The sequence below is a fragment of the Notechis scutatus genome, chromosome 4, assembly GCF_049901735.1.
Source record: "Notechis scutatus isolate UNSWTSFEM ecotype Mainland chromosome 4, rNotScu1.2, whole genome shotgun sequence".
Taxonomy (NCBI): Eukaryota; Metazoa; Chordata; class Lepidosauria; order Squamata; family Elapidae; genus Notechis; species Notechis scutatus.
Window position 1 is genome coordinate 121,989,269 of NC_142012.1, and position 18,616 is coordinate 122,007,884.

Below are 18,616 nucleotides of genomic sequence, written 5' to 3' on the forward strand. Positions count from 1 at the left end.
GTTTTATAAAGTATCCTAATGCCTGATATGATTGACAAGCACCTCCAATTGCTTAGTTGGCTTATCTGTGGTAGGGTAAGGTAGGGTGGAGTGGAATGGGGTTGAAGTGCTGTGGGGAGAGAAGGAAAAGGAAGCTAAGCTAAATCTTAAAGCTAAGATTGTTTTCCATCAGAGCTTATGTCTCAGAGTACAAATAGTTTCTCCTGTATGCCTGTTGGATTTGTTTTTCCAGATCTTTTAATTTTTGTGTTTTCATTTATTTTCTGTTTTTATTTACCAGAACTTTCTGGAAGTGTTTCTATTAGTAACTATTGTACTCTAAATTGTTACTTTAGTTTAAAACTAAAGGGATAGTCTTTTTTGGACCTGAGAGCTGGTCCTTCATTTCCAAGTTGCAGTTGAAAGGCACAATCCCTCAAAATGACAGGACAGTATTAAGAGATGGCCAGGACATAAACGTAAATTAAGTATTAGTATGATTTCCACCCCCACCCCCCCATATTTCATTATTCCTCCCCCTCCCTCTCTCTCTCTTTTCTCTCTCACACACACGAAATTTTGAAAGGGAGATGGGAGCAGCGTAAGTGACCTGGTTCTTTGGACTCTGTTTTTCTGCTTTACAGTGTTTTATTTTAAAATAGTGGTTGATATATTCCATGATAAAAAAAATTGTCATTCGGTAGTGTGGTATAAAGTATGTTAAGTTAGTAGGTCATGATAAAGGTAGTAAATCTGCCACAACGTAAGATTTGGATCTGTTGAGACTGGTATAGGCATTTGGTGCTCTGCATCAGAGCTAGGTCACTTTCAATCCACATATACTGAGTGCAGCTCCTCAGGCCAAGTAGCTAATGCTGATTAGTTAATGCTTAATGCTAATTGAGGCCAACCATCTGGTTCATAGGGCGAACATTAGTGCTTTTGCTCAAAATCAGCAGGATGATTCTAAACCCCTGGAGCAGGAAATAGGAAATCATTCAGTTTCCACTTATATTTTTGTAATTGATCCAATTGCCATTACTTTTAAAAACAATTTTGATATTAGGTTTGGGCAGGAGAGAGGAATAAAAGAGCAGGTCCAACATTTGAGGATCCTCCTGGATTCATGACTCCTGCTGGATAAGTGGATGGAGTCTTACTTAGGACATGAGGCTTACCACCTGATTAGACTACTGCAAGATATCCTACATGGGGCTACCCTTAAATTTTTTTTCGCTTGGTGCAAAATGCTCATGGGAACTTGCCACTAAGTGCACATTAAACTTTTTCTACAAATTCTGGACTGGCTCTCTATTTTTTTTCTGGTCACAATTTAAAATGCTGTTTTTAACCAATAAAGCTCTTCACAGCTTGGCTACCTGTAGGACTGGGTCTCCCCACTAGAGTCAGACCAAACCTTGGGAGCATTGGGGGTTGCCCCCCCCCCCCCCAGAATATCTTCGTGTTGGAGATTCAGTTTCCAAAGTTACCTGCCTTCTGCAAAATGCTAAAAACAAGTTTTTTCCAGAGGGCTTTTGATGATCTGATCTGCTACATTATCCTGGAAAATTTTAGTCATTGCAATTTATTTGCTTCTGATGTTATAATTTTGTTATTGTGAACTACTAAGTGTCTTTGTGTGACTGTGGCAGGATATACATTTGATAAATAAATGTGTGGAAAAACTGGGTGAAAGGGTTTGCCTCTTGTGAAAAATGTTAATGGAAGCAGGAAAACATATTTGTTGACTGGTAGAAATCACATTGGATTTACCTATTATGGTAAACCAAAATCATGCAACCATTTCACAGCCAGGAACCTTTGTGTGGCATCCTTGTGTGAGCTTGGGTGGGGCTGGGTGCATATTCCAAAAGGTAGAACCAGATCTAATTTAAGCTTTTGTTTCATTAACATTTAATCAAAAGTAAATACTGTATAATCAATAGGAGGCCTAGAGGCTAAACATATAAAGAAAGAAGAATTGGATATGTCTAGTTTAATGAAAAAAAGGACTAGGGGAGACATGATAGCAGTGTTCCAATATCTCAGGGGCTGCCACAAAGAAGAGGGAGTCAAGCTATTCTCCAAAGCACCTGAGGGCAGGACAAGAAGCAATGGGTGGAAACTAATCAAGGAGAGAAGCAACCTAGAACTAAGAAAAAATTTCCTGACAGTAGAACAATTAATCAGTGGAACAACTTGCCTCCAGAAGTTGTGAATGCTCCAGCACTGAAAGTTTTTAAGAAGAGATTGGACAACCATTTGTTTGAAATGCTATAGGGTTTTCCTGCCTAAACAGGGGGTTGGACTAGAAGACCTCAAATGTCCCTTCCAACTCTGTTTATTCTGTTTTGTTCTATTCTAATTATATTCTGATCGACATGATTTCTCTGTTGTGTCACATTAACTGGCTGGTTGGCTTTGGACCCTTTCTCAGCCTAACCCACTGCACAAAGTTGTTATTGGGGGAAAATAGTAGGAAGAAGGAGTATTGATTTGGTAAGATAAAAATCCAATAAATAAACATTTGAAACAATATTTATTATGTGTTGATTTCTCACCTTGATATACCGCCAGAATCCAAACCATTTACTTGGGTGAAGTTATATCCAAGCTTTTGGGGGGGAAGCACATGAGGCCAGGGACCTCAGGTACTGCAGTTCTGTGCTAAACCACACTTTACCATTACAATTATATGCACTAACCAAACTGCCACCAAACGGCGCATATTCTGCAGAGAGATAAGTAATCTCAGTTCTGGGAAATGCTGATCTTTATAGCCTATCAGAAACATAGTGAGCTAGTCCTACTGATTCTGATTAACTGGAAGTATGGATATTGTAAAAGGGCAGTGAGTATGTGGAAGAATGGGAATCTTTGTTCCAAAGGGCACCTAGGAGCTTTTTGGGAGAGTGAGCATACAATTGATTAGCAAGAATCCTTTCCTGTCTTCTGTCTTGCTCCCAGAACATGAAATGCTGAATTTGCTTCCGCAGTGGGATAATGAAGCTCCAAGGACATTAAGGCAGAGTTCTGTGTCTTAAGAATGGTTTGTGTTTTCTGTTCATCTTCTGCAGGATATCAACAAATTCATGTTACCCTCTTACTTTGAGGAAGGGAAAGAAAAATGTCCTTATGATCCTGCTCATGGTTATACAGGCCTCATTGTGGGTATGTAGTTCCATTCTCACCAATCCTTTCCCCTGCTTCAACTCAAATTCAGAATGGGCAATGTGAGAAATTCCTCTCTGAAATGTGTGTGGGGTGTTTGCGTGAAGCTTCAAAGGAATGCATCGCCAGTGATCATTGCTCGGGGGAGTCTATTGCAGGGGTGTCAAACTTGCATCATCATGTGATGTATCGTGACTTTTCCCCCTTTGCTAAACTGGGCATGGGCGTGACCAGCACGTGACGCATCCACCCCGTGGGCTGCAAGTTTGACAGCCCTGGTCTAGTGTATCTCTGTCCCCTGCACTTGGTTTTCTTATTCTGGATGGAAAGCATGAACAGTTGGAAGGAACCTTGGAAATCTTCTAGTCCCCTGCTCAAGCAGGAGGTCCTATGCCTTTCTGGACAAACGACTGTCCAGTCTCTTCTTGAAAACCTCCACTGATGTATTGGCTGCAGTCTCTTCTGGTATGAGAAAATAAAGCCCAGCCATCCATGCAGTGCCCACCCCAGGCAGCGATCATGTAAACATCTCCCCCTGTGCTGTCCAGCCAGTTATAGTTAATGGGAATTGGTATATTTAGTTAGGAACTGAGAGCTGTCCCCTTAGGGGAATGCATCATGGTAAATGTAGTTAAGGTATCCTGGGAAATGTAGTTCATTTCATGTGGCCACATCTGTAATGCTGATTGGTCACTGAATTGACCCTTGGTGGGTTGAGGGAGGTTTCTTCACTCTTGCTCGGACCCCAACCTCATGCTGGCGTCTCTCCTTTGGCTCTACTACTATGGGATGAAATAGGGGAAAGATTACTGTGATTTTACACTATGATTTCAACTATGCAAAGAATTGGACATTAGAAGCATCTCGACATAACTGTGAGTTACCTTGAGGATACCTAATATAATCCAATAAAAGAAGCTTTGTATGGAAGAATTTGTAGAGTTATCTATCTGTCTTTATATTCAACAGTTGAATCAAAGGATAGAATAGTATCAAAGGACAGAATACCCCCCTTTGGCAAGGGTGATTGAAACCCCTTTTTAAAATTTGTTCCCAGTTTCATCATTTGTGCTATTTTTATTCTTGGGGTAGAGGGGGATTGGTTATTGTTCCTCTGTTTTTAAATGTTCTTAGTAATTTGAAAATGGATCAAACTTGCTTGGAGGGAGGCAAGGTATACATATATTTACTTGCTTGTTTGTTATACATATGTCATGGGCGAGTAAAGCTTGGGTTATTTCTTGAAAAACCCTTCTGTGTCTAACCATATTAAAACTGTCATGTCTTTGGCATACCCCAGTGGTTCTTCTAACAGATCTGGAAAAAGTAGAGGAGAGTTTATTTTTAAAAAAGGTCAACCATATACTGTAACGAACACATCTATTGGGATCAGCATGTCCTTATTGCTTTTGTTGCATTTGTTTCCAAGATGGCAGTTTATATACAGCAACACGCTATGAATTCCGCAGCCTACCAGACATCCGACGCAACTGGCACCAGCGGGTTCTGAGGACTGAGGAATCCCCCTTGCATTGGCTGAATGGTAGGTCCTTTCATTCCTCACCCTCCTGGATAGTAAAAGCAATCTTGCATTTACGTGAGTTAGCCTTTGTATGCCTGAATCATAGCCTGCTTCCATTCCCCAGAAAATGACAAACAATCACTTGAGCTGTCTTCTGGAAAATTCAAGGTACGAAGAGACAAACCCTGCCTCACTTCCTTAAAGACCTTGAGGCTCATGACTGTGGACCTGCCCTGTGTAAGCACAGCAGCCTTAGACACTTTTCTTTGAAAGACCATGCTAACCTTTCTCCTTCTCTTGCAGATGCAGAGTTTGTGGCTTCTATGTTGGTCAGGGAGAGCACAAGGAGCTCTGTGGGAGATGACGACAAAATCTACTATTTCTTCACTGAACGTGCTGGAGAGGAGAGCACATCAGTATTTGAGAAGGCCCAGGTGCCCCGAGTAGCTCGAGTAGCTCGAGTGTGTAAGGTAAAATAAATGGTCTGTTGTGAATATGTACTTGCACTAATGAATGCAATCAGAGGGTTGGTTCAGGCTACTATGCAAATGAAATAGAGGCTATGGACACCTCTGGTCACCCCCATAATTTGGTCAAAAACATTTAAGCTGAGGAAAGGATTTGTTTAACCTGGCTCTCTTTTTTCTAGAATGATCTGGGTGGCAAGAAGATTCTCCAGAGAAAATGGACATCCTTTATGAAAGCAAAGCTAGAATGCTACATCCCTTACTATGAAGTACTGAAAGATGTTGCCAGTTTGGATGGCGGTAACTGGACGAGCACTGTTTTCTATGCAACATTCATCTTATCAGCCCAATGGTGAGCCAAGCATTTTTATAATGTTGAATTCTGTATAATTTTGGGATCAAATAATTTAAAAGGTTGGGGAAAATTTGGAATGTTGAGAATGTGGGAGATGCAGAACAATGAACAGGACAGAAACTAAATAGGAAATGCCATGGGACGCTGACCATTGGGTCAATTTTAATCTACCTGTTGTGCTGGAGAACTTGGCATTCTTTACCATATAGCAAATAATATAGAGAAGTTCTCAAGCGAGAAAAGTCGATCATATATGCCTGAATGTTCTAGGAAACATTTGCACAAACTGGTATAAAGTAATTAAGTCTAAGTTCCAAGCCAACAGATACAGATTCAACCCACATTTGAAAGAATTATAGATACAGTATATGCTGTATGTATTTTACTATTCACAAATTCATTAAACTACTGAGAAAATAATCTGATGTTGTTAGGGGGAAAATTGGCAATTGAATTCCTAATCTTTTCAGGAGCTCTTGAGCGAACTTTTCTTGCTTTCAGATACTTCTTGAACCTTTTTTTCTTAAACAGCAGCAGGATCCTTCTTCTTCTAGCACTGGTCACCCTAGGGCCTAGGCATTTTATATTGGCCAAGACAAGCAGATTCTTTAACTATACACAGTCCTCATTCCATGAACAGTTGTTGGTGTATAGAGTTGGTTGTAATTACCAGTACAGTCATCTGTCCTTATAAATGTTTTGGTTTGTAATTGGTACAACAACCAGCCAGAATTGCTGTGGGCGTTTTATGAAAGAAATTCTTCTGAGTGACTAGCTGTGGTATAGATTAATACTAGCTACATGTGCAGAAGGTAGTAGTGATTGGAAAGAAAATCACACCAATATTTTGGCAAGATCCCTTTGTTGCAATTGGGGGACAAAGACTGCAGTTTACCATATGGGCTGTAACTACTATAGCTGCATCTTTCTTTTTCTTCTTATTTTTGAACTGAGCCAAGGCCAGCTTTTTGCATGTTTCTCTTAATGATACTGTGAATTTTTACAAGTTCTCCTCAGTTAATTAGCACCTTTGTGCTTTTGTAATATTTGTCAGCTTTGAAGTCTGCATTTATAGCAAATGCCACCTAGGAAGCTAAATCCCCATTGTGAAAGGACTGCATATCAAATGTATTTATTAATAATCAGCCCATGCCATTGATCTCAAAGAAGCATTTGGAATGTACAAGATGTTTTTTCTGTAATCCTTTCAAATGTATAAGACTTCCTTTTATCGTCAAAAATAAATCATATCAATCTTATTCACCTTCAGTTGTGTCGTGTCCCCCCATGAATCGGTACAATTGAATTGTGAAATTTGCTGTTTAAAAAATCAGGATGGCCCAAGGAATTTGGAAAATGTTTAAAGAGGACTAGAAAAATTGGGGGGGGGGGCTACCAGTGGCAATTAATTTTAACGATTGCTTGCTACTTCCATAATTTCAGGCAGCAAAAAGGATTCTACCTCTAGAGAGCAAGAGTGAAAGATGGTTATCACACTCCTGTTCATATTTATGAGTTTTGTGAATGAAACTAGTTACCTACAGTGTGATAGAGATAGCTGGGTGAAATGAGCCTGATACTTCCATGTTAAGATTCCAAGGTTTCGCCATCCTCTGCTACTGTACCTTCCCTGTTCCCTTGCCTTTCATGAGAGTTAGGCCTTAGCGGAGACTAATGGGCTTCTATTCCACCCACTGCCTACTGGATTCACTGCCACTTCTCTATGTGTTTCATTCTTTTGACCCAAGAAGTGGTAGCAAAAAATTGATCAACTTGAATACGAAGAAATGGTAGCTTTGTTCTTCAGAGCATGATAAGGAATGTCAAAACTTCAGATTCTTTATAATGTCCTAGATATATAAATGTAGGACATATTCTTTATATTCTTTATTCTTTATATGTCCTACATTTGTATATTAAACAGTCCCATTCAAGTCAAAAATTGATTTCCCTCACAACTGAAAAACCAGTAGGCCAGGGATGGGGAACCTTTTGTGGCTCACTCAGGAATTCTGGGAGTTGAAGTCCATAAGTGATAAAAGAGCCAAGTTTCCCTATCCCTGTCCTAGATTATGACAAGAAGCCATCAGATTCAGTTATTAAGTGAAAAGACTAGCTACGTGAAAGAGACTGAGCCAGCTCCAAAGAATGGTACACTTAAAGAACTTGGTGTACAATCTAGTTCTAAAACCAGACATTCCTAAGATCAAGGTAGCATACCAAGACCAATGGCAAGCTTCAGAGACCCTATGATGAATTACTTCCTGGCAGGTTGGCAAAATGAATCTTGCTATAAGTTATAAGATATTAAAATAGTAACATTGTAGCTGGATGTGATCAAAGCAACAACTAATGATAGATTAACAACTAGTGATAGTGGTTTGTAAATCACTATTTATATAGTTCAGCATGTTGTATGAAAGTCCATTGGGTTATTAAATATTGTTAAGTAAGCCGTGATTTGGCCTATTGTAAAAAGATAACCTATGTCAAAAACACTATGGGAGTTTTAGTGCTGTCAAAAGTGTAGTAACAAAATCTTGTTGGTATTTTAAGACCCTGGCAGTTGCCTGATTGTGTTTGGTGCTGTTGATAAATTTTCAGATTACTGACAGACAAGTTGCCTCAAAACCTGAGTGTATCTTTGTATCTCGCTGCCAGGCTGATGACAATTTCTTGGAAGCTGAACAAATATAAAAATGAAGGCCAATTGTTTGACTGCAAAAAGATTGCATGTCAGTCCTAAGGGAATGTAATCCTTCACAAAAATTAAATTTACCTTCTCCTGGTTTGTGACCGATGGTTAGAACCTTGAAATTTTGGCTTTCCCACCATATTCCTGTATTTTCCAGGAGGAGCATAGAGATGTCTGCTGTTTGCCGATACAACATCTCAGAGTTGCGTGAAGCTTTTGAAGGGCCATACATGGAATACCAAGATTCCTCCCACAAGTGGTTCCAGTACACTGGGAATGTACCAGAGCCACGGCCAGGATCAGTGAGTTATATTCATCTGTATCTCATCTTCATCTTTATTCAGATGAACTATACAGGAGTTACATGTACTCCCTCGTCATAAGAGATCCAAAGATCCAGGGTGAAATACTGTAGACATGGGAACTCCCTGTGATATTTTACAGAGGAGTTATGCCTTTTTTTAAAAAAAAAAAACTGTAAGTAAATGATCCAAAGGGGTAGGTGGAGTATATTGGGATATTAGATGGGAATACATTTAAATCTTTGCTGCAGTTTGAAGGTGTGCAAGTCCATCAGAAGGCTTTAATTTGTATGCTTTAGCTCTTTATGTAACCTTTGAAAACTTAATTCCTCTGGTTGTTTTGGATTATGCTTCCAACATTTCTAATTGATAATGATGAGAACTGGACTAAAACATATCTGGAAGGAACGAAGTTAAAGAAAGGAACATCAAGCTTTTGATCTGGTGAGGCCAATTATAGCTGTTTACCCTCTGCAGTGCATTACCAATCGTGCTCGCAGAAGAGGCTACAACTCCTCCCAGGATCTGCCCAATGGTGTGCTGGATTTTATCAAGATTCATCCACTGATGTATGAAAAGGTGAAACCTACAGATAGAGTCCCTCTGCTAATAAAGAAAAATGTGGTCTACACCCAAGTTGCAGTAGACAGAGTCCAAGCCCTGGATGGGCATATGTATGACATCCTCTTTTTGGGAACAGGTAATTGCAGTTAAATTCATCATGCATGCATGTATGTATGTTTGTGTGCACTCTAACAACTTAAGAGACTTTCAATTGTTAGCTCCTTTCTTAACTATATGCAAGGAAGACTAATCATAATTTGCTTTTTTTCTTATAAATTTTTCCAAACCTCTATATTCTTTATAACATAGAACTTGGCTTCCCTAAAACTAAGCTATATCGGTGTCATTCAGTTATGGCTGACACACAAATATGGTATTTTTCCTTATAGCACTTTATAGTCTACCTCCCTCTCTTCTGGAGGGAGCTCATCCACCCCTTCCCCGCAAACAAATAATTCACCCCTTTTTTTGGTTTTCAACTTCCCCTGCTCAGATAAGTTTTCCCTATGTCTTAAACTTAATACTTCTTGATTAAGAAGAGACACAGATTTAACCCATAAAGAGGAATGGGAATTTTGTTCTAGAAAGGTATAGGTGACATCATGGACGCACAGTTCTGGGTAATATTTAGAATGCTCTTAATTCAGAAATATAATTCTCAGCAGTTGGAATGGGTGGACCAGGCAAATCTTTTGATTTGTAGTGGTTGCTATAAATGACCACTTGAAATCTGATTTCCTCCAGAAGTCTTCAATTTTTAGAATTTCAGTGCCAGGATATTCTTGTTGCTCCTTTAAATAATTAACTACCTCTGAATAGGTAATGGATGGATTCACAAGGCTGTCGTCATTGGCTCCATGATCCATATCACAGAGGAGATGCAGGCCTTCAAGAAACCCCAACCTGTAGAGAACATCATCATTTCCAAGCAACAGGTATAAGCAGTTGTAGACCTTCCCCGATACCGTTAAGTACAGCTCTTTAAATTACACTTCTCCCAGTGAAAAGACATGCATTACAAAAATAGCACACTAATTTGAATAGTTGTATCCAAATTTAAGAATCAAACCAAGACAATCTGCATTTATCACCAATTTTTGCCCAGTTTCTCTTTACCTGGTCTCCATGTCCACAACAGGCTGGAAGAAAAAATAATTGATAGAGATATTTACCTTTTCATTTTTAAGAATTATTTTCTAACGTGCTTTATTTTATTACACTTTGAATTTATTTTTTAAAAATGAGTTTAGCTTGCTTTTTGTTATTAAATGAATTCCCAGACCCAGTAATTAGACCCTAGAGCAAAACGTACTGAATTTTAAAAAGGAGCTTCTTAACTGAATTCCTTCCAGCAGTCCACTCATAGTAACCTTGAACTTCCTTTGTTTCTCTTGTGTAATTCAGGCATGAAAAAAAAACCATGTTGTTATCATTATATAACTGAGAAATAAAAACCAATCACCTAGCATCCAGATTTATTTTCTGTCTGCCACTAGCATTAAAATATATTGTTGAAGCTTGAAACAAAAGTAGGCTGTCCTCAATTCTTGCCTACCTTAAATAGAGGAATAAAGGAATAAAAATACAACTATAGTAGTGGAAACATGGTGTGGATGAAGGTTTTGTTAGTGGTGGTTCTCCACTCCTAGGTAAAAAAAAAAATTCCTTGAAGCTATTTATTTGTCCTTTCTATTAGTAACTACCACTTGTCCAAGGACTAATCATATGGCTGTCCTTTGACAACTGTTTGGAGCTTGCTATTCTAGTTCCTTTGTGAGGATATTTGCTTCCCACTTTGCATGGTCCCAAATGTCCCCTAAAATCTTTCAAGCCTGGCTATTGTTGTTGTTTTACTTGACATTTTCATTAGATGCTTTAATAATTGTTGGAAAGGAAGTCAACACAGGGGTATTAGTTAGGAAAAAGGTGTCAAACTCGATTTCATTGAGGGCCGCATCAGGGTTGTGTTTGTCTTTGGGGGGCCAGGATGGCCGTGGCCAGCTCAATGTCACTCCAGTGGTGGCCCAAGTGCTCTGCTAGCAAAATCTGGCTCCCAAGCTCCATTTTTGCCTGCAATGGCTTCCTGCAACCCTCTGCCACAAAAATGGAGCTTGGGAGAACCCACGGCCCTTGCATGCTCCATTTTAGGCTGTGATGGCCCTTTTGCAAACCTCTGCCATAGAAACAGCTCAGGAGGGCCGGCCGCAGGCCTCCCGAGCTCTGTTTTCACTGGCAGAGGCACCATGGGCCGGTCCTTTGCTGTTTCCAGGGCAGCCCTGCAGGCCAGATCTAAGCATCCTGCAGGCCAGATCCTTGAGTTTGACACCCCTGAGTTAGGAAGTCAACACATAACATTTCTCTGTTCCTATCAGGCAAAAAAGGTGCTGATTCTGTTTCAGCTTTATCCCAAGTTTATTCTAGATTAGGGGCAGGAAATTATGGCCCTTTTATGATTTGTGGACTTCAGCTCCCAAAATTCCTGAGTCAGCCATAAAAGGGCCATGATTCCCCCCCCCCCCCCGCTCTAAATGCTACAATTGATTTATGGCCAAATATTTATGGCGAGAAGCTGCAGGAGGGAATAATGTTTAATCTGTGTAATAGCTTTCTTCATCCTGGTTCTTTCTCCATGAACTGGATTATTCTTCATCTTCATTCAGCATGGGCATGAAGAATACATCACGTCTGGAGGATATGGGACAGGCTGTGTTAAAATTTAAGTTATTCCTTTTGTAAGCATAACATAGCTGGGCTGCAAAAATCCAGGGGAAAGAAGATGGCAGCAAAGAAACATAATTTTCTCTATGTCTTTGCTATCATCTAGTGCAGGGGTCTCCAACCTTGGCAACTTTAAGCCTGGTGGACTTCAACTCCCAGAATTCCCCAGCCAGCTTTGCTGCCAGCTTTGCTGGCTGGGGAATTCTGGGAGTTGAAGTCCACCAGGCTTAAAGTTGCCAAGGTTGGAGACCCCTGATCTAGTGCTCATTTGGAGTTTTTCAGCCCAAGTATGATATACCCAGGGTGCCCTCTTACTACAGTATTAGTTTCAACAGAATATTTATAGTTTTAACTGACCTGCTCATGCGTCTTTTGCTCGTATCACTTTGAGAAACAATATTTAACTAGCAATCTTTGTACTTAACTAGAATGAAAATGCAAGTAGGATGCAAGGAGGGAGACTGGTCCCCCCACCCCACCCCCACAGTCTCCTATGAAGGGGAAAATATGTGTTCCCGGATGTTTGATATGAAGGTGGCTATCGGAGACCCACTTCTTCATATTAGGATGGGGAGTTGATAGAATAACACTCTTGATCCATGTTGAGTAAATAATAAATAAACGTGGAATAAATGGCTGCATGGATAATGCCAGCATTTTGTTCTGTTTCATTGCTTCCATCTGCTGGAAAACTCTCGATGTTGCAGCCAAGACAACAAAGAGGACCTTTTTTTGGATCATAATCCTCCTCAGCAGAAACACAAAATATTATTCTGAGATAAAAGTATTCTGTTGATGAAAGAGAAGGATAAAGTAGTTAGAGAGATCAGAGTAAGAACCTTTTTACCAACTGTTGGTAGATAATGTTCATTACATTTGTTCATGCAGCACACCTACACAAGAATAACCTTGATTTATTTCATTAACCCATATTGCAGGGGTTCACATGACACAATATCCATAGAGGCTGACTTTGTATCATATGCTAAGACCAAAAGTGCTTGCCTTATGTGTAATATGAACACAGTCCTGTAGTTTTGCTTCCACATGTTTAACTAGATTCATGGATGTTTCTTATGGAAACAACAAAGGGTCAGCTGACTGATTCATCTAAGACAGGGCTGACAAACTACCGGCCCGCAAGCTGGATACGTCATGTGCTGGCCACGCCCCTGCCCTGTTTAGCGAAAGGGGGGGAAGTCCCGATACATCATGTGACGCTGCTGTGATGACTTGAGTTTGAAACCCCTGATCTGAGGGAGGGGAGGTAAATATATCACCAAACCAACCAAAACTTGCAAAAACTAATTCCACCCGGCTGTACCATGGGAATATACAAAAAAATTAGTTGCCCGGTTTGACTTCCCTGGTTCTTCAGGGACATGATCTGAAGAGGAAAGAGTGGCTGAAAAAGCAAGCCTCTCCATTATAGTGCCACTGCCAAGGCCTGGCAGCACATAATAATATATGTCAGACAGTGATAAATTTCAGCAACCCAATTATACCTAGTGCCTTCTGCATGACTGATTGGAAGAGCATGTTAGATAGTAAAGCAATGCTAGAATTCTCCCGCTGCAAGGACTGATGGAAAACTGATGGTTTTCTGGCAGGTATTTTGTCACCAAATACTGTGTAGATACTTTTAGTTCAAATAGCATCACTATTTCCAAAAGCACCAGTAAGAAAGAGCTAAGTCAGTGACTAAGTAGACTCTTTGTATTGTAGAAACAGGGTCACACTTTGTTTTCTTTTACTGTTTCCTCTTGCCATCACCTAATAACGGCTATGCATCTCCATTCCTTTATCTACCTAGATGGGAAGAAGAAATGGTCAGGATATTAAGGGTGGTTCCAGATTGTAGTTCTAGTCCATGAACAAAAAAATGGTTGGGCAGCTGTTGATTTCCATTCACATGCTTAATCTGATTATTGAATTAGCTCATTAAAAACTTAAACGTGCTACCTCAACCAAGCTGGTGGAAAAAAAACAGCTTCTGATTCTTTAATTGAACTAATTAAACATTAAACATTTAAACAATGTTTTGTGGAAATAAAAACAGGCCGGAGCATTGGGGGGGAAAAGAGAACCCCTTGTACATTTTTGTGAATGAGTCTGGCGTGACAGAAGCTCCGTCAGGAAGTCCTCTCTGTGTTATCCTAGTGAGTGTCAGTGAAGGTTTCAGTGAAGAGTCCTGTCCATGTTTTAACATTTCCACTCTTCCATGTCTTGAGTCAGGCCTTGGAAAGCTGCACCTTGAACTGCCATTCATCTGTGATTTGGCAACATCAATACCCTGCCTTAGGGTAGGCATGAGGAAAACACGACAGATTCATGCATCAAGAATAGTATGTGGAATCGGTACTAAGCATCTTTCTTTTTCAGAGGAGTTTATACGTTGGAGCCCAGAGTGGCGTCTTGCAGTTACCACTATCCACTTGTTCACAATACATCTCCTGCTTCAGTTGCATCCTGGCCCGGGATCCATATTGTGCCTGGGATGGCAAGAGCTGCCAAGATATAGCTGATGTTCTGGACAGGTATGAAAATACTGATTGTGAAGAAGAAAATATGGGTTCAGGCTTCCTATCTCTTAACTGAGATCAGGTTATTTTTTTAAAGGTGCAGCTTCTGCAAACACCCAATTTGTTAGATCAGTAGAGTCACATTAGGTCTGAAGCAGAGGTGGGATTCAAAATTTTTAACAACCGGTTCTGTGGGTGTGGCTTAGTTGGTGGGCATGGCTTGGTGGTCATGTGACTGGGTGGACATGGCTTGGTGATCATGTTATTGGCTGGGTGTGGCCAACTCAGTATCACTCACATCGAGGCACGCATCTCCTCGCCTGGCCTCTCATGACTGTGGGGATACTGCAACAGTCGTAAGTGTGAAAAATGGTCATAAGTCACTTTTTTCAGTGCCATTGTAACTTTGAATGGTCACTCCACACAAGCAAAGTACCAGCAAAGGAAAGAAAAAAACTCCAGAGATGTTCCTGAGATAGGAAGTCTAGTCCTGCCAAGAATGTAATAAGGGTTAACGGAGAGGCAGTTTCTGTAAGCAACACCAGAATGTTTCCTTCCTGCCTTCCTTACAGGATTAGACCAGTAATTTCTTCTAACAACCGGTTCTCCGAACTGCTTAGAATGTTAACAACCGGGTCTTGCGAATAGGTGTGAACTGGTAGAATCCCACCCCTGGTCTGAAGTATGCCTTTTCTGTCCATTTCATTCAAAAGAGGGCATCCAGTAGGATTCTCTTGCTTTGATATTTATTAAAACCTGGCTTAGGTTTATCATATTGAGAGTCAGTTGCAGTTTTCAAGCAACAATAGTGAAGGACATAGTTGAAAAAAAGCAAAAGCATATTTATTATTATGGTTCATCACAGAATCAATCAGATATTCAGACTGATTTGGCATTTTTATCCACCTATCAAGTTCTTTCCAAGGACCTGAGATTGGTAAATGTTGTTGTTTGATGGTGTATTAATTAAATTGCCCATCTCCCAGTGACTCTGAGTAATTTACACAAACAATACAAAACACTGCAAAAACTGCACAAGACTAAAGAACAACAATGGCAAAGAAAACAGACCCAGAGGAGAACAGAAAGGAGCATTAGTTGTCTTCTCCAAAGATCTGGGCAAAAGACCAGGCCTTGAAGCCACTTTGAAAAAACCAATAGGATGGGAGTTGTTTGAATTCGCTGAGTGTATGGAATGAGGGAGAACCTCATTCTAGAGGCCAGATGTTACCACAGAAAAGGTACTCTTCCGGACTCTGATAAGGGGCATTGTTTAATCAGTGGAACCTGGAGCATACCAACCCAATGTCAGCTATAGAGTATTTCTGTATTTTTTAATACAAGCATATTAAAAGCTTACAAAAGTTAACAGCTCCAAAATGCAAGGAATTTCATTAAACATAATTAAACAGATTTATATAAATATCTTTATTTCTTTAAATAAATATCTCATCTATTTTTTACAAAAAAATACTGTGAAACTTTAGGATCAGTTTAGGTCTCCCCAAATAATGCATTCCTGAGAATCAGTATCTCATGTACAAAAGCTTAGCTTCATCTAAACTCATAAGAGTTCTTCATTTTATGCTGTTATTATGTGGTGTCTGAGTATTTAGGTCACTGTTGAGTGACTTGCAAATTACACTGTGAGTTGAAATAAGAAATGTTGGTAAGAACTACAGTTTTCTTATTATACATATTGAAGTGCTGAGCAAATGAATATTTATATAAGTATGTATTAAAAGAATCTGCATATATGCCAAAGAAATTTTATATGAAGTTTGCTGAATATTGCAGAGATTAAGAATCTTCTAGCTGCTGTGTTTCCTAACTGATAGAGTCCTGCTTATTTTCTCCAGATCTCTGCTGATTCAGGATGTGCTGCATGGCAACATGGGCTGCTGGAACGATTCTGTGCAGGGTAAGTTTGTCAGTCCCTTCCCTCCTTGGTCCCCTCTCCTTCTTGGTAGTTGAGAGAATGATTATGCAGAAGAGATCAACTGCTTCCTAATTCTTTTGGACAGAGAGAGTAGCAGATTCCTTTTCTTCTCCTTTTGCAGACTTAGTGTTACTAGATAATCAAATATAACCAGTATAATTTTTGTGCAATAACAAAATAAACACAAAAAACCCAATTATCCATGCACAAATTGTAGCTACATGTTAAGGCAATCTGCATATAATTCGTAGCTTTATGAGTTTCTTCTGGTTTCGAAAATAATTTCCTGGATCCTGCAAGCAAGTTCCGTGGTGGGATAGGAGAATATAGAAATGGCAAGTAGCTGAGACTAATGGGCATAGAAGGACGCAGCCAATGGGAAGAGCTTTTGGATGAAGCAGTTGTGATAATTCTCGACCTGAGCGTAAATATCTGGATCTCTGCAAATTCTGTTCCCAGATTGTCTTTTCTTTCATAAAAAGGCAGGGCACTTGGTTAATTGGTTTTTAAACCATATTTTCAGAGTTTTGAAGTTTTCATTCTTGGAACCCTACTTCCTTCAGATTGAGAGTCCCAAACTCCTCTTCCCTACTATTAAAGTGATACTGGGTGCCGACACTGAATTATTACAACAGAAGTTGTGTAGTGTGAGAGCTCTTGTCTGTTATTGTGTCTCTTACAGCTGTGCTCGTGCAGAAGAACCGGACAGTACTGCATGGTGGTGATGTGCTCCTGCCTTGTGAACAGACATCCAACTTGGCACGGGCGATTTGGATGGTGAATGGCACCAAAGTGCTTGCTGAGGATGAGCAAGGACACTTCCGATTAGGCGTAGATGGATTGTTGGTGACAGACACACAGCTTGATTATAGTGGAGAATACCAATGCTACGCCGAGGAGAATGGCCTGCATACCTTGGTAGCCACCTATGGTCTAACTGTGCTGTCCAAAGAACTGGGGCCACAACTGCCCAGCAGTCCAACCCTCCCATCTTGGCATTTGGCCAGAAATGATGCTGGGAACGTGAACTTTATCTACATTGTGATCATCACAGTGCTGAGTGGATTATGCTTTGTGCTCATGGTTGTGCTTTTCTATGTCTGCTGTTTGCACAGGCATAGAGGCAAATATCAGCTAGGGGGTCCCCAACCATCAAGTGTAGAACTGCAGACTGTTTCTTCAAATTGCCTGAGCAAAGGAAGGCCGGATGAAGAGGAGCTGAGCACCTATCCGGATGGCTGCCTTCAGATCATCCCCGGAGAAGCCCCTACCTTGTCACTGTCACCCAAAGTGACACCTCTGGCCCTCCCCCCTCCCCCTCCCCCTCTCCCTGCTGAGTTCACCAATGGCATTTCAACATTGCCCAACATGCTGCGCAAAATGAATGGCAACAGCTACATGCTCCTGCGACAGAACGAGGAGCCGTGTACTTCACCGCTGTACAACTCTTTCACCGAGGAACTGAGCAAAATTCTGGAGAAGCGGAAACATACCCAGTTGGTAGAAAAACTGGATGAGAGCTCTGTGTAAGGGGGAGAGAGGGTCTATGTGCTGAACTATTCTCTCTTGCCACTGCACAATTCCGCCTCTGAAGGCCAAAAGAACCAGTGTTAGGACTGAGCAACTACCTCCGGAGTGGCCCTCCGGAGCCGCCACAGACTCCGCACTCATTTCTTTTATTTTACTGTTGTCTTTTTTTGTTGTTGCTGCTGTTGATCGTTTTGTTTTTCAATTGCTGTAAACAAAGAAATCTGTTTAAATGGGAATTATATTTATATAAAAGGCTGATCAATAAACGGGGGCCGCAGAGATATGTTGGGTTTGTCTGGTTGTCTCCTGCTTCCTTCCATCATGAGGCATCTCTGAATCCTGCCAGCTAGGGGTCGTAAATAAGAAACGAAGGCTTAACTATGATTTTAAGAAGTTGATAGCTAAACTTTGATAAAACCCTCTAAACCACAATTTACAGTCAAATTACATTTATGTATTTCTTTTTTAAATATGTGAGAATTGCATTTGATTTTTTTTTTAAGGTAAATTGCGATCATGAACGGTGATTGATGAATCCCCCTTAAATGTGATTTACCGTGAATAACTTTAGGCATTATTGTTGATCTCTATTTTACACACAGAGTTTATATTCATAGTTGTTGACCAGAGTCAGCATAGTGAATGGATAGCTCATCTCTGATCTTCCTCTCAGCAGACTAGCCAACAAGGCCAGGAGAGAGGTACTGAGTGTGGTAATTCAGCTACGTCTAGAAGGCTGTAGGGTGCTCCCAGCCAATAGCAACTAGTGAATTATGCTGCAAACCCTGGCATTTAAATTTTAATGCCCATGAAGTACATTAAAACAAACCTTATGCCCATTAAAGGTAACTG

General features: G+C 40.4%; 1 protein-coding gene across 4 annotated transcripts in view; it reads left to right on the plus strand.

Annotated features, from left to right (window-relative positions):
• The window catches only part of SEMA4G (semaphorin 4G), a 105,917-nt gene extending 87,872 nt beyond the window's left edge, over window positions 1-18,045 (plus strand). For all 4 annotated transcript variants that reach the window (XM_026667694.2, XM_026667779.2, XM_026667865.2 and 1 more), the window contains exons 7-16: window positions 3,057-3,150; window positions 4,580-4,693; window positions 4,976-5,142; window positions 5,322-5,491; window positions 8,347-8,491; window positions 8,969-9,191; window positions 9,875-9,990; window positions 14,156-14,310; window positions 16,155-16,216; window positions 16,917-18,045. In XM_026667694.2, the coding sequence (XP_026523479.1) occupies window positions 3,057-3,150; window positions 4,580-4,693; window positions 4,976-5,142; window positions 5,322-5,491; window positions 8,347-8,491; window positions 8,969-9,191; window positions 9,875-9,990; window positions 14,156-14,310; window positions 16,155-16,216; window positions 16,917-17,764 (2,094 nt within the window). In that variant the 3' untranslated portion in view covers window positions 17,765-18,045. The remainder of the gene's footprint in view (window positions 1-3,056; window positions 3,151-4,579; window positions 4,694-4,975; window positions 5,143-5,321; window positions 5,492-8,346; window positions 8,492-8,968; window positions 9,192-9,874; window positions 9,991-14,155; window positions 14,311-16,154; window positions 16,217-16,916) is intronic.
• The last annotated feature ends 571 nt before the right edge of the window (window positions 18,046-18,616 follow it).